At 44.0% G+C, this 23,813-nt stretch overlaps 1 protein-coding gene across 4 annotated transcripts; it reads right to left on the bottom strand.

Annotated features, from left to right (window-relative positions):
- Positions 1–1,524: 1,524 nt before the first annotated feature.
- On the bottom strand, positions 1,525–23,522 carry LOC140191589 (cyclin-dependent kinase 5 activator 1-like). Of its 4 annotated transcripts, none has more exons than XM_072249107.1 (5): positions 21,826–23,522; positions 19,822–19,948; positions 18,975–19,133; positions 18,725–18,894; positions 1,525–2,877 (listed from the first exon to the last, which is right to left on the bottom strand). In XM_072249107.1, exon 1 carries the CDS (start codon positions 22,793–22,795, stop codon positions 21,887–21,889), a length of 909 nt encoding a protein of 302 aa, XP_072105208.1. In that variant the 5' UTR covers positions 22,796–23,522; the 3' UTR covers positions 1,525–2,877; positions 18,725–18,894; positions 18,975–19,133; positions 19,822–19,948; positions 21,826–21,886. The 4 variants fall into 4 exon arrangements, with proteins under 4 accessions (XP_072105208.1, XP_072105211.1, XP_072105210.1 ...); XM_072249110.1 differs by having other exon boundaries at positions 18,975–19,071; XM_072249108.1 differs by lacking the exon at positions 1,525–2,877 and adding an exon at positions 16,429–16,807.
- Positions 23,523–23,813: the final 291 nt, after the last annotated feature.

The following is a 23,813-nucleotide window of genomic DNA, read 5'->3' as shown; positions in this document are numbered from 1 at the left end:
TAGGGATGAGAGTACCTGGAGGCACATGACAAGGTGGGACAAAGCCAGTATGGTTTCCTGAAAGGAAAATCCTGCCTGACTAGTCTACTGCAATTTTTTGAGGAAATTACAAGCAGGGTAGACAAAGGAGATGCAGTAGATGTGGTGTACTTGGATTTTCAGAAGGCCTTTGACAAGGTGCCGCAAATGAGGTTGCTTAGCAAGGTAAGAGCCCATGGAATTACAGGGAAGTTACTAGCATGGGTGGAGCATTGGCTGAATGGCAGAAAACAGAGAGTGGGAATAAAGGGATCCTATTCTGGCTGGCTGCCAGTTACCAATGGAGTTCCATGGGGGTCGGTGTTGGGACCGCTGTTTTTTACAATGTATGTCAATGATTTGGACTCTGGGATTAATATATTTGTGGCTAAATTTGCAGATGATACAAAGATAGGTGGAGGAGTGGGTCATGTAGAGGAAACAGAGAGCCTGCAGAGAAACTTAGAGCATTTAGGGGAATGGGCAAAGAAGTGGCAAATGAAATACAATGTTCGAAAGTGTATGGTCATGCACTTTAGTGGAAGAAATAAACAGGCAGACCGTTATTTAGATGGGAAGAGAATTCACAATGCAGAGATGCAAAGGAACTTGGGAGTCCTTGTGCAGGATACCCTTAATGTTAACCTTCAGGTTGAGTTGGTGGTGAAGAAGGCGAATGCAATGTTGTCATTCATTTCTAGTGGTATAGAATATAAGAGCAGGGATGTGATGTTGAGGCTCTATAAGGCACTCGTGAGACCACACTTAGAGAGATCCCAGTGATCCAAGAACCTGAAGCCCTGCTCCTTGCACCAGCTTCTCGGCCACATATTTATCTGCCAAGTCATCCTGCTTCTACCCTCATTGGTGCATGGCACCTAATTTTGGTTCAGAGAAGATTCACAAGAATGAATACAGGAATGAAAGAGTTACTGTATGAGGAACGTCTGGCAGTTCTTGGGCTGTATTCCCTGGCGTTCAGAAGAATGAGGGGGGGATCTCATAGAAATATTCTGAATGTTAAAAGGTCTGAACAGATTAGATATGGCAAAGTTATTTCCCATGGTAGGGGATTCTAGGACAAGAGGGCACGACTTCAGGATTGAAGGATGTCCATTTAGAACTGAGATGTGGAGAAATGACTTTAGTCAGAGGGTGGTAAATCTGTGGAATTTGTTGACATGAGCGGCTGTGGAGGCCAAGTCATTGTGTGTATTTAATGCAGAGATAGATAGGTTATTAATTAGCCAGGGCATCAAAGGGTATGGGGTGAGTGCAGGGGAGTGGGGATGACTGGAAGAATTGGATCAGCCCATGATTGAATGGTGGAGCGGACTTGATGGGCTGAATGGCCTACTTCTGCTCCTATATCTTATGGTCTTATAGGTCCTGAAAAGAGAATTTAGAAAGCTGAGAAGCAGGACCTCCCGGTTAGCAATTTCTGGATTGTTGCCTGTGCCACGCACCAGCGAAGGTAGAAACAGGATGATTTGGCAGATAAATGCATGGCTAAGAAGCTGGTGCAGGGGGCAGGGCTTCAGGTTCTTGGATCATTGGGATCTCTTCTGGGGGAGGTATGACCTGTTCAAAAGTGACTGGTTGCACCTCAACCCGATGAGTCCTATATTCCCGTTTGTTAGAGCTGTTGGGGAGGATTTAAACTAATTTGGCAGGGGGGTGGGAACCGTAGTGAAGGGACTCAGGATAGGACGGATGGTAAAAAAGAAAAGACAGCATGCAGTCAGACTGTCAGGAAGGTCAGGCGGGTGATGGCACTTAGTTGCAGCCAACAGGCTGAGTATCAAAACATTAGGAATGCAGAGTCAGGATAGCAAATATGGTACTCAAGGTGTTGTATCTCAGTGAACGGAGTACTGTATAAGAAATAAGGTGGATGATCTTGTTGCACTATTACAGATGGTCAGGTATGATGTTTGTGGCCATCACTGAATCTTGGCAGAAGGATGGTTGTAGTTGAATGTCCAAGGTTACACGTTATTTCGGAGGGATGGGAAGGTAGGCAGAGGGAGTAGTGTGGCTCTACTGGTAATGGCATCAAATCAGTAGAAAATGTGACATAGGACCAGAAGGTGTTGAATCCTTGTGTGTTGAGTTAAGAAACTGCAAGGGTAAAAGGACGTCGATGGCAGTCATATACAGGCTTCCCAACAGTGGCTGGGAAGTGGACCACAGATTAGATTATGAGCACTCAGTCCTCTTTTATTGTCATTTAGAAATGCATACATGCATTAAGAAATGATACAATGTTTCCCTGGAGTGATATCACAGAAAACAGGACAAACCAAAGACTAACACTGACAGAACCACATAATTATAACATATAGTTACAGCAGTGCAAAACAATACCATAATTTGATGAAGAACAAACCATGGGCACGGTAAAAATAGGTCTCAAAGTCCCCGAGTCGATCGACTCCCGATTCCCCGATAGTGGCGGCAAAAGGGAGAAACTCCCTGCCATAAACCTCCAGGCACCGACAGCTGCCGATGCCGTGGAAGCAGCCGACCACAGCCGACACTGAGTCCGTCCGTCCGAAAACTTCGAGCCTCCGACCAGCCCCTCCGATACAGCCTCCCGAGCGCCTTCAACCTAGCCCCAGCCGCTGAAAAACGCAAAGCCAAGGATTTCGGGGCCTTCTGCTCCGGAGATTCCGGTTACCACACAGTAGTAGCGGCAGCGAAGCAGGCATTTCAGAAGTTTTCCAGATGTTCCTCCATACTCTCACGTCTGTCTCCATCAAATCAGAATTGTGCACGGTCCCCTACTTGACAGATAACAGATATTCATCACCGTAGAGGCCGCGTGCGCTGCCGTCACGCCACCATCTTCTCCTCCTTCTGCAAACAGGAAATAGAAAAGGTGAGTCAAAAGGGCAATGTTATGGTTGTCATGGGAGATTTTAACATGCTGGCCATTTGGGAAAATCAGGCTGGTAATGGATCTCAAGAGAGTGAGTTTGTTGAATCCCTACGAGATGGCTTTTAAGAGCAGTTTGTCATTGAGCCTACAAGGGGATCAGCTGTACTGGATTGGGTGTTATGTAATGAACTGGAGGCGATGAGGGAGCTTAAGGTAAAAGAACCCTTAGGAACTAGTCATCACAGTATGATTGTGTTCAATTTGAAATTTGATAGGAAGAAAGTAAAGTCTGATGTAGCAGTATTTCAGTGGAGTAAAGGAAATTACAGTGGTATGAGAGAGGAGTTGGCCAAAGTAAATTGGAAGGAGCTGCTGGCAGGGATGTCAGCAGAGCAGCAATGGTGTGTGTTTCTGGGAAAAATGAGGAAGGTGCAGGACATGTGTATTCCAAAAATGAAGAAATACTCAAATGGTAAAATAGTACAACCATGGCTGACAAGGGAAGTCAAAGCTATTGCAAAAGCAAAAGAAAGGGCATACAACAAAGCAAAAATTAGTGGGAAGATAGAAGATTGGGATGTTTTTAAAAACCTACAGAGAGCAACTAAAAAAATCATTACAAGGGGAAAGATGAAATATGAAAGCCAGCTAGCAAATAATATCAAAGTGAATAGTAAATTTTTTTCAAGTATATTGAAAATAAAAGAGAAATGAGAGTGGATATAGGACCACTGGAAAATGAGGCAGCAGAAATAATAATGGGGGACAAGGAGAAGGCTGATGAGCTAAGTGAATATTCTGCATCAGTCTTCACTGTGGAAGACACTAGCAGTATGCTTGATGTTGTAGTGTGTGAAGGAAGAGAAGTGGGTGCAGTTACTATTGCAAGAGAGAAGGTGCTCAAAAAGCTGAAAGGTGCAGAGAAATTTCTTTAGCCAAAGCATGGTGAATTTGTAAAATTTGTTGCCACATGCAGCTGTGGAGGCCAGGTCATTGGGTGCATTTAAGGCAGAGATTGATGGGTTCTTGATTGGACATGGCATCAAAGGTTACGTGGAGAAGGACGGGAACTGGGGTTGAGGAGGAGAAAAAAAGGATCAGCCATGATTGAATGGCGGAGCAGACTTGATGGGCCAGATGGCCTAATTCTGCTCCTGTGTCTTATGGTCTGTGGTCTAATCACTGCTCCTCCAATTGTTACCAAAAAACCCCAACATCCCACCTTGTCACTTGATGCCTATCCCTGCCCCACTCTCCCCACAACATACAAACTTCTCAATCAATCATCTTTTTCCCAATCCTCCATTACCTAATCTGCCTTCCCAGTCACCTCCATCTTGTACATTTCTCCTTCTTACTTGCCTCCACTTCCCATTTACCCACTTTTTCAATCACACCCTTTTCCCACCCCCATTCCTAATTGCCCTTTTCCCGATCAATCCATCTTCCCTCACTTCCTTGTCTCACCTTAACCCTCTTGTCCCTGTTGCCTGGCTGTCGCTCACTATCCCTTGCCAGAGGTCTTTTACAAGCATTAAATGCCCATATCCAGAGAATAATGTTGCCCACAGCTCACCGACTCCTTAACAGTAAGGCCTAATTTTAGATGCACCTCCTGGTTCTCCTTTCAGGCTCTGCCACAGCATCACATTCATCCTCACACCCTGAATTAAACAACTGTTGTTTTTGTTTGCCTGAATCTCTCTTTCTAAACAACGCTCCTACCTAAAGCTCTCAGTATTTTGGTTATGGAACTTGATTGAAAGGGAACTGATTAACACTTATCCTAACAAGGCTTCCGACAACCTCAGCAGAGTTTTTAAAATCAATTTAACTGTCTTTTTCTCACATTAGTGGCACCAGCTGTAGCTAAAGGCAGCTGTAAGTCATTTCAAACAAAAGCTCTAATGATCCACACTCTGAAACTATCCCTTTGGAAATGGTGCAGAATGGAACACTATAATTGCATGTTGAGTAATATTACACTGCAAGTATAGCCATATAGAGCTGGATCTTTTACAGTGCATAATCTAAACAGTAACTCTTCCATTATAGACAATACAAATAGCATTTCTAATGTTACATTCTATACATACTTCAAGAGCAAAAGGATAACTAGGAAGAGGGTGGGACCACTCAGAGATAAAGTGGGGAACATTTGCTTGGATGCAGGGCATGTGAGTGAGGTACTTAATGAGTACTTTGCTTCAGTATTTACCAAGGAAAAGGATATGGAGAACCAGGAGATCAGTGCTGAGTGTATAAATGCATTAGGGCATTTAGAGGTCAAGGAGGAGAAAGTGTTAGGCCTCCTAATGAGTATTAAGTTGGAAAAGTCCTCAGGGCCTGATGGGATTTACCCCAAGTTATTGAAGGAAGCAAGTGACAAAGTTGCCTCTTCATGTCCTCTCCAGCCACAGGCGAGGTTCCGGAGGACTGGTGAGTGGCTAATGTTGGACCTTATTTATAAAGGGAACAAGGGAAAATCCTGAGAACTGTGGACTGGTGAGTCTCACATCAATTGTAGGGAAATTGCTGGAGAGAATTCTTAGGGATAGGATATATGAGCATTTGGAAACCCATGGCCTAATTATGGAGAGCCAGTGTGGCTTTGTGCGTGGCAGGTCGTGCCACACCAGCTTGATTGAATTTTTCACAAGGTGACGAGAGATTGATGAGGGTCACCCTACCATCCATTGGGGACATTTATCAGGAGTGCTGGGTACACAAGGCCCTTAGTATTATTAAGGATCCCACCCATCCATCCAGCATCCTCTTTGACTTTCTCCCATCAGGCAGAAGACTCTGATGCATAATTAGATGAACAGTCAGGTTGGGAAACAGTTTCTTCCTGCAGGCCATTAGGCTTCTGAACCCCCTGCCACATTACATTCAAGCTGTCACTAGCTAATCTGTTCTGTACCTTACAATATTGAATTTATGCACTTCACTTTGTTTACTTATGCATAATTCATCTGTAGATTTTAACCTTACTTTCCTAAGGTACTGTGCGCTATTTGTGTTTTACGTGTACTGCTGTGCTCTACACCCTGGTCCGGAGGCGGTATACATGTATATAGTTAAATGACAATAAACTTGACTTGATTTGACTTCTTGGCTAGAAAATACAGAAGATCTTCTGGAGGCTCATGGTGTGGAATGATGACAGCTTGGCAGGGTCACTCACTGTCATGCACCAGCATTCTGACCCGTACAACAGTGTGCACACAACACAGCTCTGGTACAGCTTCTTCCAACTTACCAAGTATACAGTCATTTCTCACACAAAGTTGTGATCAACCATCTCAGCCAAGGCAACTGTGTTCCACAAAACTGTGTGTCCCCAAAATCGTAATATCGCATGAAATCAAATGGCGGTTTGAAGTTAAAGACATCCTCCCCCTGGAATTCAGCTCTTAGGGCCATACTTGGACCAAAGTTGTGAAGAACTCTGGTGTCGGCAAGTCCTGACTACACACAGCACGAGTATTAGTGAGCAGCTTATTAGTGAATCATTGGCTCCTGATCACTTTGCTAATGATTGAGAGCGCATTGATGAGACATGGATGTCCTAATTGGATTTTCCATTTTTTTCTTGAAAGTACATCCCTGGACAACTCTCCAATCTTGTATTTAGCTGTGTAAGCACAACTGCGTGCCTCGGTTACGTAGCAGTTAGCACAACGCTATTACAGCTCAGGGCGTCAGAGCTCAGAGTTTAATCCTGATGCATTTCTGTAAGTCATCTCTGTACATTCTCCCCGTGGAATGCCTGGGTTTTCTCCAAGTCCTCCAGTTTCCTCCCACGGTCCAAAGACGTACTGGGTACAAGACCCTAAGACCATAAGACATAGGAGTAGAATTAGGCCATCTGGCCCATCGAGTCTGCTCCGCCATTCAATCACGGATGATCCCTTTTTTCTATCTCCTCCTCAACCTTCTCCCTGTAACCTTTGATGCCATGTCCAATTGGTCATTGTAAATTATCCCATGATTGAAGAAGAATAGCCCTTAACTCGGCAGTGGAGTTATCGGGGCACTGTCATGACGGTGTTTCCGTAGCAAGCTATTCTTCTTTTTACGAGGCCGAGTTGCTAGCTCAACGCTCAACCCGACTTGGATTCGAACTCGGGAACCTTCACTCTGGAGTCCGGCGCTGATATTATTGCGCCACTAAGCGGGACTTTCCTGTGATTAGATTAGAGTTAAATCAGGGTTGTCAGGGGTTGCTAGGTGACACACCCTGAAGGGCTGGAAGGACCTACTTCACGCTGTATCTCTAAATAGAATTAAATAAAAACTTGGCAACATGTGCATTAGCTCCAGTCGTGCTGAGCTACAATATTGTCAGGTCAATTGCATTGCTAAAACAAGTTCTTTTTTTACATTGCTTGTGATATCATGAGGAGTAAATCACATTTGAACATAAAAACAAAAGAAAATAGGAGCAGAAGCAGCTCAAATCCACAGAGTGCTCAGTGACACCAGGGACGTGAGGCAAGGTGTACAAACCATAACCAATTACAAGTCCACCCTGCGTATCAATGACAGTAACACCTCCCTTCCTGATGGACTGAATGCTTTCTATTCACGATTTGACCAGCTCAATGATGTGACATCGAGGAAAGCTCCCAACCTTCCTGAGATACAGGCACCTTGTCTGGCCACAGCCAAGGTGAAGGGAACCCTAGCCAGGGTAAACCCATGCAAAGCTGCTGAGCTAGACAACATCCCTGGTCAGGTAGTGAGGGACAGTGTGGCCCAGCTAACAGAGATCTTTAATATCTCTCTGAAACAGTCCACTGTCCCTGCAGGCTTCAAGGCAACCACCATCATTCCAGTGCCCAATGATTACTGCCCAGTGTTGACTTCAACCATCATGAAGTGCTTGGAGTGGCTGGCAATGGATCACATTGGACCAGTTCGCCTACAGCTCAAACTGGTGCACTGATGATGCCTTAGCTTTGGCCCTCCACTCTGTCCTGTCCCACCTAGAAAATGATGCCCCATACGCCAGAATGCTGTTCATCGAATTCAGCTTGGTGTTTAACACCATCTTTCCTGAGAGGCTGGTGGGTAAACTGTCCTCATTGGGACTCAACACCCCTCTCTGTAACTGGATCTTGGACTTCTTGATGGAAAGACCCCAGTCAGTCTGAGTTGGCAACAACATCTCAAGCTCCAACACGCTGAGCACTGGTGCCCCCCCCCCCAAGACTGTATGCTCAGCCCACGGCTGTTCACACCGCTGACTTACGACTGTACTGCCAGATCCAGCTGAAACCACATCATCGTTTGCTGATGATACTACAGTGGTCGGCCTCATCATCAACAGTGATGAGTTGGCATACAGGGGGAGGGTGAGAGGCTTGTCAAATGGTGTGAGATCAACAGCCTGAGTCTCAACGTGGACAAGATAAAAGAAATGATTGTGGACTCAGGTCACCCACTCTCCATTGCACACCAATGGCTCTGCTGTGGAGAGAGTGAAGAGCATAAAGTTCCTTGGTGTGCACAAAACGGATGATCTAATCTGGACCCACAACATCTCCTTGTGAGTCAAGAAGGCTCAGCAGTGTCTACACTTTCTGAGGAGACTGAGGCGTGCAAGGCTCCCTGCCCCCATTCTAACAACTTTCTACAGGAGCACCATCGAGAGAGTCCTGTCTGGCTGCATCATTCTGTAATGTAAGGCACCGGACCACAACACCCTACAGAGGACATTAAAATCCACTGAGTCAATCAGCTGGATCTTCCTGCCCCCATGTTTGTGACACTTACCAGAGGCATTGTAGACAAAGGGCCCAAATCATGTTGACCTTTCCTACCTATCCATCCCACAATCTCTTTGACCCACTAGCTTCAGGAAGGAGGTACAGGAGCATCAGGACTAGGACTGCCAGACTGGGTAACAGTTTCTTCCCTCAGGCTGTGAGACTAATGCACACCCTGCCACCACCAAGGTCTTGTCAGTAGGACAGCGAGCTGTTTACTGTTTACTGTGCTGTGCTTTACTTCATGTATTTTGAATTATATTTTATTAAATTATTTATTATAATACTTTGTTTTCTGTGTTGTTTATGTTTTGGTTTATGTGTTGCATGGGTGCACTGTGATCTGGTTGTTTCATTTGGTTGTATATATGTCCACTCAGATGACACAAAACTTGAACGTGAATCTGCTACACCTTCCTGCCAACACCTTGTGATTGGTGCACAAGAAAGCCCAGATCCCTCTCTACCCTGCTTATCAGAAGTCTTTCTTCATCTAGACCAGGGGTTCCCAAACTTTTTTATGCCATGGACCCCTACCATTATCTGAGCGGTCCATGGACCCCAGGTTGGGAACCCCTGGTCTAGAAACACTGATGTCTATGATGCTAGGAACCTCAGAACAAGGCTGAGATGAATCATATGCTTGGAATTTCTGTTCAAAGGGATTGTTAGAAATGTTTCAGCCATACCAAGTTCTGGGCTCAGTCAGTGTTGAGAATTGAGATGTTCTTGGAGCCTTCTCTTTCTACTAGAGCTTCAATCTGATCCAGTAGTTAAAGAATCAGTACGGCACATTCAGCAGGTGCCAACACAGTGCTGGTGTTGACAATTATACCCAGAGCTGGCCTCTGTAACTCAGGCTTTTGCGCTCACTGGACACTGTATTTCAGTGCCCCCAGGGTTACATGACACTATATCCTGATTTGAATGCAGCTCTTGTCTTCCCTCAGAAATTCAACTCTTTTTGAGCTAAGGCCTTGATGAGGTCTGGAGCTAAATAGTCCTTACAAAATCAAATTATCAACCAGGGTGCTAAAAAAATGTACTAAAGATGAAATTTGTCACTAACTACATCCTATGATTCTCACATCATTATAGGCGCTTTGTATTTCCCAAAAGAAAGTACAACTTGTGTTCAAAATAGTATTCTATGTTGGTACAGCTCCTCACCTCAGGACAATAGATTTGTGCAAATTCCAATGAAAGTCTCACCGTGCTCTATTGTCACAAAATATGTCTAAACTCTCCATTCTCCTGGATTGGTGACTGAATGGAGACTTAACATTACATTTAGATATGGATTTATTGTTGAAAGACTGAACGCTTCTCTAAACCATGCCACACGAAGTAGACTGGATTGTAGCCGGCACACTGCCCCTTTAAGAAGCCGCCGGCGAAAGAGAGGTCGACGTGCTTGTCCGATGATGCATTTTTAAAAACGAGGTTTCCGACTCCCAATACCAACTACCTTGCTGGCAAACGTACAGTGAATAAAATCGAAGGTCTCAGAGCTAGGGTATTAGGACCGCTTGCGATCTTTGTTTCACGAAATCCCGGTTAACCCCTTCCGCACCGGACGCTGCGATTCAGATTGACGGGTTCACTATACCCCGTCAGGATAGGGCTGTCGAGTCTCTCAAAAGCAGAAGTGGAGGTGTATGTCTCATGATCACCTCCTCTTGGTGCACAAATGTATCAGTGACGTCACAGTTCTGCTCATCAGATCTGGAATATTTCGCAATTAAGTGCCGTACATTTTACCTGCCACGAGAAATTTCCGTGATCATTTCACCTCAGGCCAATATCAAACAGGCTCTAGATGACCTGAGCTACGGGGTTAACATGCACGAAAGAGCACACCCTGACATCTTCACCATCATTTTGAGGGCTTTTAACCAGGTCAGCTTGAAACAGTCTCTAAATAATTATTACCAACAAGTCACTTGTAGTACCTGAGGACCCAAAACACTGGACCACCGTTACATTACCATCAAGAGTGCTATTCCACGCCACATTTTGGAAAGTCTGATCACCTGGCTGTACCTCTCCTCCCTGAGTATAGGCAGAGACTGAAGACTGCAGCATCAATGGTGAGGACCAAGAAGGTTTGGATAAGGGAGATGCAGGAGTCCTTAAAGGACTGCTTTGAATCAGTGGATTGGGCTGTATTCAGAATTCATTGTCGAGTCTGAATGAGTACGCTGCAGCTGTCACCAACTTCATTAAAACCTGTGTGGATGAGCAGATGACTATGAAAACTTGCTGTACATTCCCAAACCAAAATCTGTGGATGAACCAGGAGGTTTGTAGTCTGCTGAGGGCTAGATATATAGCGTTTAAGTCTGAGCGAACCAGATCTGTGCAAGAAAACCAGGTATGACTTGTGAAGGGCTATTTCAATAGCTAAGAAACAAATCCGAGTGTGGTTGGAGGCAACATTGGATGCACGTCAACTCTGGCAGGATTTGCAGGCCAGTACTTCCTACAAAGCAAAACTCAACATCATGAATGGTAGAGATGCTTCAATGGTTTTTGTGCTCGCTTTGAAAGGGAGAATAAAACTACAGCTATGAGGACGCTTGCAGCACCCAGTGACCCTGTGATCTCTGTCTCAGATGCTGATGTCAGGCTGTCTTTCAGGAGGGTGAACTCTCCAAAGGCAGCTGGCTCTGATGGAGTATCTGGTAAGGATCTGAAAACTTGAGCCAACCAACTGGCAGGGATGTTCAAAGACATTTTCAATCTCTCACTGCTACAGTCGGAAGTTCCCACCTGCTTCAAAGGGACACCAATTATACCAGTGCCCAAGAAGAGCAACATGAACTACCTTAATGACTAGCATCCAGTAGCACTCACATCTACAGTGATAAAATGCTTTGAGAGGTTGGTCATGGCTAGAATTAACTCCTGCCTCAGCACAGACCTGGATCCACTGCGATTTGTCTATCGCCAAATATGTCTATGGTTCTCCATATGGCCTTGGATCAGCTGGACAATATAAATACCTATGTTAGAATGCTGTTTATTGACTATAGCTCAGCATTTAACACCTTCATTCCTACAGTCCTGATTGAAAAACAATGAAAGAATGGCGATATATTTCCAAGTCAGGATACTGAGTGATTTGGAGGGGGATTTCCAAGTGGTGCTGTTCCCAGGTTCCCAGGCCTGAATGGTTTGGGGCCCTGAATGGTAGTGAGGGAGGAGGTGCAGGGGCAGGTGTAGCACTTGTTCCGTTTGCAAGGATAAGTGCCAGGAGAGAGATCAGCGGGGAAGGACGAATGGACAAGGGAGTTGCATGGGGAGCGATCCCTGTGGAAAGCACAAAGTGGGGGAGGGAAAGATGTCATTGGTGGTGGGATCCCATTGGAGATGGTGGAAGTTCCGGAGAATTATGTGCAGGATGCAGAAGCTGGTGGGGTGGTAGGTGAGGACAAGAGGAACCCTATCTCTGGTGGGGTGGCTAGAGGATGGGGTGAGGGCAGACATCCGTGAAATGGAAGAATTACTTCTGCTGAGACTGAAGCAGGTTGTTTGGGAAGGTGAAACCCCACTGTCTTCTCATTAGGAATTGGGGTTGTGAAATGAATGCAAACGTTGCTACGGATGCACATATCCTGAAAAACTAATGATTCAGAATAGGCCAATTCATTATTAAAGTGATTCCAGCACATGGCATTAAATATCACATTTCAATATGAACAATTACAAATTTATAATTGATATCATTTTCAAATTAAAATGCCTGTGCCAAACGACTATCATCCAGCACTTTAACCCAACATCTTACAAAAGAACTCTCAAGAGGAAACTGGGAACGCAATCCAAGCTATATAAATAACTCAAACACAACACTGGAGCTGATGGAAGTTACACACTGGTTAAATTGTGCCCTAATCACTCAAAAGTTCAAAATCTATAATATCATATGTATTACATATCATATATTTGATTGAAAGAGTGATTTGGTTATGATAAGTGCTGTTAACAAAGTGAGAGACAGTTCTTCCAGCATTTTGCGTGTGTCGCTTGGATTTCCAGCATCTGTAGATTTTCTCTTGTTTGTTAACAAAGTGAATTTGCTCTGCTCAGCATTAAATTCTTAACCATGCTTAGAAATATCTGCATCGCTTTGGATTTCTCCCTTTTATTATAGCTACAGAGGCTCACTTGCAAAAAAAATCACAAATTGGCTAAAAAGCTATTTAAAACAGTATTGGGAGTTAATGTCTGAAATAAAATTGAACCCAGCAGAAGCTGCTTCAAAAACTGCCATTTGTCATGTTGTTTCTACAATGATCGCTGGGGGAAGCTTTGGACCTTAAAGAACCTTTCTCCCTTTGAGCCACAAAACAGCAGCATAGGGGCTGCCCAGCAGTCAAAGACAAACTCAGCAGCAATCTTCTCTCTGTGTGTGAGCATCCCTCCCGGGCTAATCTTTCCTGATTGAGACTTGCCTTGACTGGCTCCTCAGAGGGTGTAGATGATCAATGAGGCGGGATGTGCAGTGTGTAGTTCTTTGTGTACCTAAATAAAAGGCTGCAATCAGTTATGAAACAACCAGTGATGAGGTTTCAAATATCCAGACATGACATGGACAGATGCCGACTGAAAGACATTAATGTTAGAATGGAGTCCCTTTAACTGACATCTCATTGATCATCACAGTTAATGTGCTCTTAATTTTTTTAGAGATGGCTCAGCTAAGGTCGTAGGTTGCCCCCAGAAGCTCCACTTAATGTCACTAAGGGAGGAAATGTGCAGTGCATGATGTGCTTTCATTTGGTGTGTGACCGATATTGAAGAAACATCAGGTCAAAGATGAAATTCCCGATGGGTAGGTTTCACCCCAGAAATGATTACTACTACAATCTAACTAGGTTAGATTGCTTTTTTATCTAATTTATATTAATGACATCATTTCACTGTATTTAAAAAAACTTCCAGCAATGTGCCAAATAAAAGGATAACTGAGCACCACGGTAGCATAGTGGTTAGCTTGACGCTCAGCGTGTCCCAGAAGTCGGAGGTCAATTCCAGTGCTGTCTGTAAGGAGTTCGTACATTCTTTCCTGTGAAACGTGTGATTTTCCTCCAAGCACTTCGGTTTCCTCCCACAGTCGAAAGAAGTACCAGTTATGAGATTAATTGGTCATTGTAAGTTGTCCTGTGATTAGGCTAATGTTAATTGGTGAGTTGCTGGGTGGTGTGGCTTGTTGGGCCGGAAAGGCCTGTTCAGCACTGTATCCCTGAATAAAATAAAATCTCCCAAATAGCTTTTATTTTTCTTACAAGCTTTTTCACTGTACATCCCCTTGCCCCTCTCATTTTCCATTCCCACATACACTCACCATTCACGAACAAGGAATGCAATACACCACCAGGTTCAGGAACAGTTATTACCCCTCAACCATCAGGCTCCTGAACCAGACAGGATAACTTCATTCACCCCAACACTGAACTGATTCCTCCACCTATGGACTCACTTTCAAGGACTCTTCAACTCATGTTCTCAATATTATTTATTACTTATTTATTTATTGCTATTATTTTGTTTTTCGTTGGTTGTTTGCCGTTCTTTCTTTGTGGTTTTTCATTGATTCCACAGTGTTTATTTATATCTACTGTGAATGCCTGCAAGTAGATGATTCGCAGGGTAGTATATGTTGATATATGTATGTTGATAATAATTTACTTTGAACTTTGAACTTAATCTTCCCTTGCAAAATTGATAGCAACTTCTGTGCAGTTAAATGTGAAGGTACTGAAGTAATTCCTACCTTTCCCTCCACAGGGTACAATAATGCAAACTCACAAATAAAATGAAATCAAAACAGAATCAAGGACTTGAATTGTGTTTCAACATTTTTACCTGCTACACATTAGGACTATTTTTAAAACAAACAATAAAGACGTTAACATTTATTAAATGAGGTGTAACAGAGTTTTGTATGGAATACTAAGATCATTATTGGTAAACAGTCCTGCTGAAGGGTTTCGGCCCGAAAAGTCGACTGTATTTTTTTCCATTGATGCTACCTGGGCTACTGAGTTCCTCTAGCATTTTGTGCATGTAATCCAGGGAAATATATGAGAATGTCATTAACTTTGAATTTATTTGTGAATGTTATGGTTTTAAAAATATTAAAAACACTAAAACATTATTGATATTTAACATGCTGTAATTCTGACTTCAGTGGTTGGTAAGTTAATGGAGAAGATCCTGAGAGGCAGGATTTATGAACATTTGGAGAGGCATAATATGATTAGGAATAGTCAGCATGGCTTTATCAAAGGCAGGTTGTGCCTTACGAGCCTGATTGAATTTTTTGAGAATGTGACTAAACACGTTGATGAAGGTAGAGTAGTAGATATAGTGTATATGGATTTCAGCAAGGCATTTGATAAGGTACCCCATTCAAGACTTATTGAGGCATGGGATCCAAGGGGACCTTGCTTTGTTGATCCAGAATTGGCTTGCCCACAGAAGGCAAAGAGTGGTTGTAGATGGGTCATATTCTGCATGGAGATCGGTGACCAGTGGTGTGCCTCAGGGATCTGTTCTTGGACCCCTTCTCTTCATGATTTTTTAAATGACCTGGATGAGGAAGTGGAGGGATGGGTAAGTAAATTTGCTGATGACACAAAGGTTGGGGGTGTTGTGGATAATGTGGAGGGCCGTCAGAGGTTATAGCGGGACATTGATAGGATGCAAAACTGGGCTGAGAAGTGGCAGATGGAGTTCAACCCAGATAAGTGTGAGGAGGTTCATTTTGGTAGGTCAAATATGATGGCAGAATATAGTATTAATGGTAAGACTCTTGGCAGTGTGGAGGATCAGAGGGATCTTGGGGTCTGAGTCCATAGGACACTCAAAGCTGCTGCGCAGGTCGACTCTGTGGTTAAGAAGGCATACGGTGTATTGGCCTTCATCAATCGTGGGATTGAATTTAAGAGCCGAGAGGTAATGTTACAGCTATATAAGACCCTGGTCAGACCCCACTTGGAGTACTGTGCTCAGGTCTGGTCACCTCACTACAGGGAGGATGTGGAAACTATAGAAAGGGTGCAGAGGAGATTTACAAGGATATTGCCTGAATTGGGGACCATGCCTTACGAGAATAGGTTGAGTGAACTTGGCCTTTTCTCCTTGGAGCGACAGAGGATGAGAGGTGACCTGATAGAGGTGTATGAGGTGATGAGAGGCATTGATCATGTGGATAGTCAGAGGCTTTTCCCCCCAGGGCTGAAATGGCTAACATGAGAGGGCATAGTTTTAAGGTGCTTGGAAGTAGGTACAGAGGGGATGTCAGGGGTAAGTTTTTTTACGCAGAGAGTGGTGAGTGCGTGGAATGGGCTGCCAGCAACAGTGGTGGAGGTGGATACGATAGGGTCTTTTAAGAAACTCCTGGATAGGGACATGGAGCTCAGAAAAATACAGACCTATGGGTAACCCTGGGTAATTTCTAAAGTAAGTACATGTTCGGCACAGCATTGTGGGCCAAAGGGCCTGTATTGTGCTGTAGGTTTTCTCTCTTCTTTTTCTCCCTCTGTCCCTCTGACTATACCCCTTGCCCATCCTCTGGGTTTCCGCGCCCCCCACCCCCCTTGTCTTTCTCCCTAGGCCTCCTGTCCCATGATCCTCTCATATCCCTTTTGCCAATCACCTGTCCAGCTCTTGGCTCCATCCCTCCCCCTCCTGTCTTCTCCTATCATTTCAGATCTCCCCCTCCCCCTCTCACTTTCAAATCTCTTACTAGCTCTTCCTTCAGTTAGTCCTGACGAAGGGTCTCGGCCCGAAACATCGACTGTACCTCTTCCTAGAGATGCTGCCTGGCCTGCTGCGTTCACCAGCAACTTTGATGTGTGTTGCTTGAAATTCCAGCATCTGCAGATTTCCTCATGTTTGCCAAATAGTGAGGTAGTGTTCATGAGTTCATGCACCATTCTGAGATCTGATGGTAGAGGGGAAGAAGCTGTTCCTGAATCATTGAGTGTGTGCCTTCAGGCTCTTGTACCTCCTCCCTGATAGTAGTAATGGGGCATGGGCATGCCCTGGGTGGTGGGGGTCCTTAATAATGGATGTTGCCTCTTCGAAGCATCACCTTTTGAAGATTTCCTCAATGGCGGGGAGTCTAATTTGAAAATGCAATTTAAAAATTATACAAAAATAATGTTTTTTTTTATATGCTCCAGGTGATAGTGAGAAGTCTTCAACCAGGATCCTTATTTAGATGACGTGAATCACCTACAGATTGTACTTATCACTCTTATCACTCTTCCTAAGAAAGCTGGAGCAACAGAATGTGAATTGCATAGGAGCATAAGTTTAATGAGTCATATCATCAAGAGACTTCTAAGAATTTTGATGGCAAGAGCTAAAAGAAAGATACACGCTGAAATTGGCAAAGAACAATGTGGTTTTGTGAAAGACAAAGGTACAAGAAACGCAATATTGATGTTAAGGATACTATCAGAACGAGCTACTCAAGTGCAAAAAGATTTGTTTGTTTGTTTTATCGACTACACAAAAGCATTTGATAAAGTGAAGCACAATAAGTTATTTGAAATAATACAGAGAACTCTAGATCTAGATTTGAAAGACCTCTGCCTAATCAGAAATCTGTACTGGGAACAAACTGCCGCTGTAAGAATAGATGGAGAAGTGAGTCAGTTTACAAAAATCAAGAGAGGCATTAGACAAGGGTGTGTGTTCTCCCCTGATTTATTTCATGTGTACAGTGAAACAATATTTAAAAATAATAAGAGACATCTTGGGAACCAAAGTTGGCGGTGAAAACATCAATAATTTCAGATATGCAGATGACACTGTGTTAATTGCAAGTACGGAGGAAGAACTACAAAACTTAATTGATATAATTGTTCAAGAAAGTGCAAAAATGGGTCTATCAATTGCAAAAAGACAGAATGTATGGTGATATCCAAAAAGAGGGAGAATCCTATCTGCAGGCTGAGAATAAACGGGGAAGACATAAAACAAGTACAGAACTTTTGCTGCTTAGGAAGCTGGGTGACATCAGATGGCAGGTGCGACTTGGACATCAAAAGAAGAATAGGGATGGCAAAAGACACCTTTACGAGAATGAAGAGTATACTGACCAATACTAAACTAGGCATGACAACCTGCCCCAGAGTACTGTCATTATAGAACTTACATAACTTTTGTGAGCAGTTTACTTCGAGGCCCAGTGATGAAAAATAACTCTTTACCATTGACTGGAAAATTCAACCAAATCCCTTGTTTTATCAGATAAAACCAGAAACACTGGAAGTTCTCAATGCATCAGGCAGGATCTGTGGAGGTGGAATCAGCTACAACCTTTCATTGGGAATGATCTTACTTTAACCTAACATCCACACATACATATGTTGGTCACAGAACGAATGGAGCTCTTACTGATTATGTTCCACCTCCTCTTCTCCTCTGAGAAATAATAAGAACTTGCTTTACAAAATCACCTACTCATACTCACATTGTGTTCCAAAACTATTAACAGGCAATGAATTGCATATGAAGCACTGAAATGCCCGATGGATGATCCCCACAATATGTTAATCTCGCTCCACAGATGCTGCCTCACTTGCCAAAGTGTTCACAAAATTTGGTTTACAGTTTTCAATCTCATGTTCAGTATATATCTTACACTTTATCAATTATTTTGTATTTAGATTTTACTAAGAACAGAATTGATTTTGTTGGATATTCATATGAAGTTTAGTGAGGTCAGTGCATTTTATCTGTTCCAACCACAATTCAGTGACAATGGCCCAAGGGCTTATTTTAATTCTCATATCAGAACAAACACCATAAATAAATTTCAGGATATTTTCCATTTCTGTTTCTCAACCAACCTCACGATTGTGCACTTTGTGACAAGATAAGAACCAATTATTAATGCTGCACTATCTGCAAGGAAGATAGCATCATAGATAATCCGTAATGTCAACAAAGAAATGTTGTCCTGTCAATTCTGACTGGATATGAAGTCAGTATAGACCCAATGTTATTAAAAATCACATATAAGTAATACCTTATTTTGGGCTGCATGTTTTTGCACCTTTTGTGTAAAGTTCTATATCAATTTCGCAACATTTTCATTTTCTTTCTGTCAACTGCCATGGTGTAATTGTTGATCCTGGCTCCTGGCCATTTCTGTGGCACCAACCATTTTAGCTGCTTGAAAATCAAAAACCTGGAAATCTGAAATCAAAACAGAAAATGTTGGAAACACTTGGCAGGCCAGCATCATCTATGGTAACCACACTGACAAAGTCTTTTACCTGAAATCTTAACTCGGTTTATCTCTCCAGAGATGTCAACTGACCAGATGTGAATTTCCAGCAGCTTCTGTTTTTATGTGTTGCCTCTCCAGCTCCTCTAAAAGCCAACCGTTATGCACAGAAGAATTTCATCAATTTCCTGTCAGTCATTCATGGAACCTAAGTATTGACATTAAATATGTTTTTTTTTAAAGTTGGAATTTTCTGAGGAGTTTACTCATAATTCTTTTTTTAATCCATCTTTTTTCTGGTCTCACAAGCAAACAAAATGGACCCATGGGTTGGAAAAGTAATATTTTTGTTCAATAACATTATAATCGGAACAAAATAATTACATTTATTTCATATGTGCAGAATTGAAAATATTCTGGATAACTGCCTTTTCAACATTATTTTCTCTTAATAATAAAATTTTCACATTCCCAAACTCTGTTTCTATCCCCACAAACACCACTCAACCTGCTAAATACTTTTATTTCACATTTCACTTTTATTTCAGACTTCCAGCATCTGCAGTAACTTATTTTTACAATTTCCATTTGGCTGGTTTTTAAGCAGAGGGAGGGAGAGGGAGAGAGAGGGAGAGAGGGAGAGGGAGAGACGACAAGAGGAGAAGAAGAGGAGAGAAAGAGAGAGAGAGGGAGAGAGGGGAGGAAGAGGGGAAGTGAGGGACGGGGGGAAGGAGAGGGGGGGAGAGGGACAGATGAAGAGGAAGAGGATGAGGTGATGTCTATTTCATGTTGCACAGATTATAGAAAAGGTGTGAATGAAGAGGATGCCAATCCATAAAATTATAAACACAGAGTAAAGTATTCCAGCCTCACATTATTCAGAATTTTCACATCACCTTGCTTTGGTAGGTTGCTATTACTTTGTGTTCTCAACCAAATATAAACCAGCAAGAACCAAAACTTCAGGAAATTCATCCATTGTCATGTAACAACATGTCAACACTTCCTTCCAATTCCAGATTTCTGTGGTGCATAATAGAATACAGTTGTAATTTAGTACAGAATATAACTTGAAACTTCTGCTACAAGTGGATTATACTAACAATGAAATTATAACTATTTTCCCAAAGAGCCTTTGGCTCACTACAATCTAGTCTTTAGTGAGTTTGCATAAAAGCACAATGAGAAGTTGGATGAAATATTGATTAGTAAATCGAAAGATGGTAATCCTGCAGTGAAAATGACAATAAATCTGACTAGTTTCACTGTTCGATTTTTTTCCTAAGGGCAGGGGCGATGATTCTGACCATCATATATATATCCTGGTTTTGTAATCAATCTAATTCTTTCCCTTATTTCGATGTAATCCATTTTTTAGCACTTTCTTTATCCATCTCCTCTGATTCCCGTGCCAGCCAGAGACACCGGGGTAATTTACAATTACCAATTAACCTACCAACCAAAGCAGCCCTAGGGGATCGAAATGGTCACAGAAGAGACATGCGAACTGTGTACAAAGTGCAGCGGAGTTCAGCATTGAACCTGCATCACCGGGGTAGTGAGACAGCGGGACTACTTGCTGAACCACTGTGACGGTTGTTTATTGACTGGAACCTAGATCGAGACCGAGGAGACTAGAGTCACGGAGACCACACTGGTTAATGTTGACAGATTTCATTTCTGAATAGATGACCTTTCAGGGTAATCCAGTAGATTCATTGTTAACATTAATGAGACTAGCCTTTTACAAAACAAAAATCAAGATGTATGAAATTCACCAGCTGCCATGTTGGGACTTGAACTTGTGTCTCGATCAATCGTGCAAATATTTTGCCTCAGTAATCTGAACATCACGCAGATCAGCAATGAAAGGCAAAGGTTCAATAGTGTTTTGAAATCTCATCCTGTTGCCTTAAAAAATACTCGCAGGCTCAATCGGTCATGAATGATCAGTGCAGTTTATTCATCACAGTACAAAAATAAATAAAAACTAAAAAAATTTCAACGTAAAATACAGCTGTCGCTGTTTACAGCATTGTGACACCAATATCCTTAAATTCACACACACACACACACACACACACACACACACACACACACACACACACACACACACACACACACACTCACACATACATACAACAAATAACACCGTTTGGTCAACAGAGATTTTCACTTGTTTTTAAATAACAAATTGCACTGGAAACATCTTCATATATCAGCACTTCCAGAATATACAGCTGAAGCCCATATCTGACAGACTTCCAGTGAAAATGGCACATCTTTTGCAGGCTTCGCAATCCCCTGATTCAGAGAAAAACACAGACACGTGCATCCGAAAACGGCAAAAAAAAACCTCCCTAACCCTAGACTCCGTATTGATAAGTACTTATTTGAAATGTTTAACCCCCTCCTCCCCCCCAAAAAAAAGTCCAAATACTTGATATTTTCTTTAGGATTTTTGTTTCCATGACAATTGGCGTTCTTGTTGTGAGAGTCAGTTGTACTAAAATGAAGTCAGGGACACAGATAATTTGCATGCACAATATGCACAATACCACTGGAGCGATTGAGAGAGAGAGAGAGAGAGAGAGAGAGAGAGAGAGAGAGTCGGGCAGAGAGCGAGCGAGCGAGAGAGAGAGTCGGGCAGAGAGCGAGCGAGCGAGAGAGAGAAAGAAAGAAAGAAAGAAGGAAAGAGAGAGAGAGCGAGCGAGAGAGAGTGAGAGACAGAGAGAGCGAGAGACAGGCAGGCAGAGAGCGAGAGAGAGAGAGAGAGAGAGAGAGACGTGCCGTTTTTTGCAGGACCGATTTTATATTTGTTCTAAACATTTTTAGCAGCATGGAATAAATATCTTTTGTACTGGACCCCAATAGAACAAAAGAACAAAAAGGGTACACACTCAAGTAAATCGAGCTGTCTCGGTAGATGTATCGATGAGTCTTGAAAGCTCCGACAGACAATCACCGGTCTAACCCTATCAGTATCCTGCTTTGCTCGTCCTGGCTGCTCTCGTTCTTTAGGTCGGCGAAGACCTGAGTAAAGAAGTGAGGATCCGCATTAATTTGCAACATTTTCGCACTCATGGCGTTGATTATACTGAGACAGCGGTCCCAGAAAGCCTCTTTACAGCTCTCCACTAGAAAAGGTTTGAGCGGGTAGGAGATCTCGTTGCCCATGTAGGAGTAGGACAGGTAGAGGCAGGTCAGGAGGGTGGCTTGCAGTTCGTGCTCGGTGGCTAACTCCGAGGAAATCACGTCCCGGCACAGCATGTAAACAAAGACCACGTTAGCCGGCGTGATGAAGCCCTGATCCTGCCAACCCTGGAGCAGGAGCGAGCGGTCCACACTGCGCAGCCACAGCACCGGGTCGGTAGGCGACAGGTGCTTGAGGCGGTAGCATCTGCGGCAGAGGAACTCGCTCAGGCACTTCAGCAGCTCGCTGGTGGAAGCCTGGACAATGACCCTCTTGGGAGAGCTGGAGCTACCGGACGTCCCGTGGGGCGTTTTCTTTACCGAGGAGACAGTGTTCTTGCTACTGGGCAGTTGGTTAATACGCTGGGCCGGGGCTTGGGTCTGGGCGAAGGTAGAGAGGTTGGCGCAGGAGAGTGACTTTTTCAAGTTCTCGTTGTTGAGGTGGGTGACGTTGTTCTGGTAGTTGTTCGGGTTGACCTTCTTGGAGTTCTTCTTCTTTGTGGAGACAGCCACAATGCGCTTCCAGGGCAGCACGGAGATGATGGAGTGGCGCTTGAGGTTCTTGTCCTTGGAGTTCTTGCTGTTCTGTACGGCCGTGTACTGACCCACCGTGCCCGAACCATCATCGAAGAGAGCCGCCTTCCTGTAGCTGGGCGACAAAGAGAGAACGGTGCCCATGGCTGCCCGGAGATGTGGCTGGCGGGGCTGAGGACGAGAGGAGCTGGGAGGATAGCCGTGTTCCTTTGTATGGCGTCGCCGCTGGATGAAGCTGCAGGTGCTTTGGCGGAGTTCACTCTGTCTGGGCAGAGGATGGAGATCCTCCTCTCCGGACCTTGCAGATGGGCACCGCAGCGCGTTCGATTTCGATGCCAAAAGCAAACATCAGGCTTCTCCAAACCCTCTGCAGCTTCTGGGAAGAGCAGGTCTCCCGTGGGTTGGAGGCGCCGCGCCTGATGTACCGTGTTTATTGGCGATGTATCTTCGTGATAGAGGAGGCTTGCCCTGCTGCAATTAACCGGCAGGACCTCAGAATGTGTCCCGGAGTCAGGTGAACATCAGCTTTCTGCCTCCTTTTCGGTATTTTTTGAAGGAGGGCGGATAAGATGTGACACAGCTCGGCCCAGTGTTTACGACTACTGCTCTCCCTGCTGGACCAGTATCTGCCCTCGAGGGATGGAGAGCGCGCCCGTGTTTCCTCTAGGCGAGAGGCTGCATATTGAAGTTCTTCCTCCCGAATTGGGTGAGAAGGTGAGCTCGGGACCCAGCGACCTTTCTCCTCGTTTCTCCTCTCCCTCTCCCGCCCAGAAACTGCTGCTTCCTCACTGACAAATGTTTTTTTTCGCACTCTCTTCGCTTTGATTCTCCGCCTCCTTTCTACCGCGCCAGTCACAACACCCTACCCAACATACAACGAGGAGGAGCTTTTGCAATTTAACCCTTTCGCTACCAATCCAGCCGTGGCCATTAACTCGTCTGAGGTTGTAAATTCAGTTGCGGGCGCCGAGTAGGTGACCAAGGGAGTGCACCCTCCCGGAAAGGAGTACTTCGGGAGTAACTGAGGACGCCGAGAGCGCACGGTGCCCCGGTCGGCTCCCGCCTGGTGATTACCCATCACCCGGAATCTGAAGGCTGTGCTTGATGTTTATGGGCCGTGCGTGAACTGGCTGTCATTCTTCCTACGTCGCGACAGGTGCTT

The sequence above is a fragment of the Mobula birostris genome, chromosome X (genome assembly GCF_030028105.1).
Source record: "Mobula birostris isolate sMobBir1 chromosome X, sMobBir1.hap1, whole genome shotgun sequence".
NCBI classification, from domain to species: Eukaryota; Metazoa; Chordata; class Chondrichthyes; order Myliobatiformes; family Myliobatidae; genus Mobula; species Mobula birostris.
This window is presented reverse-complemented; position numbering and strand designations above follow the sequence as displayed.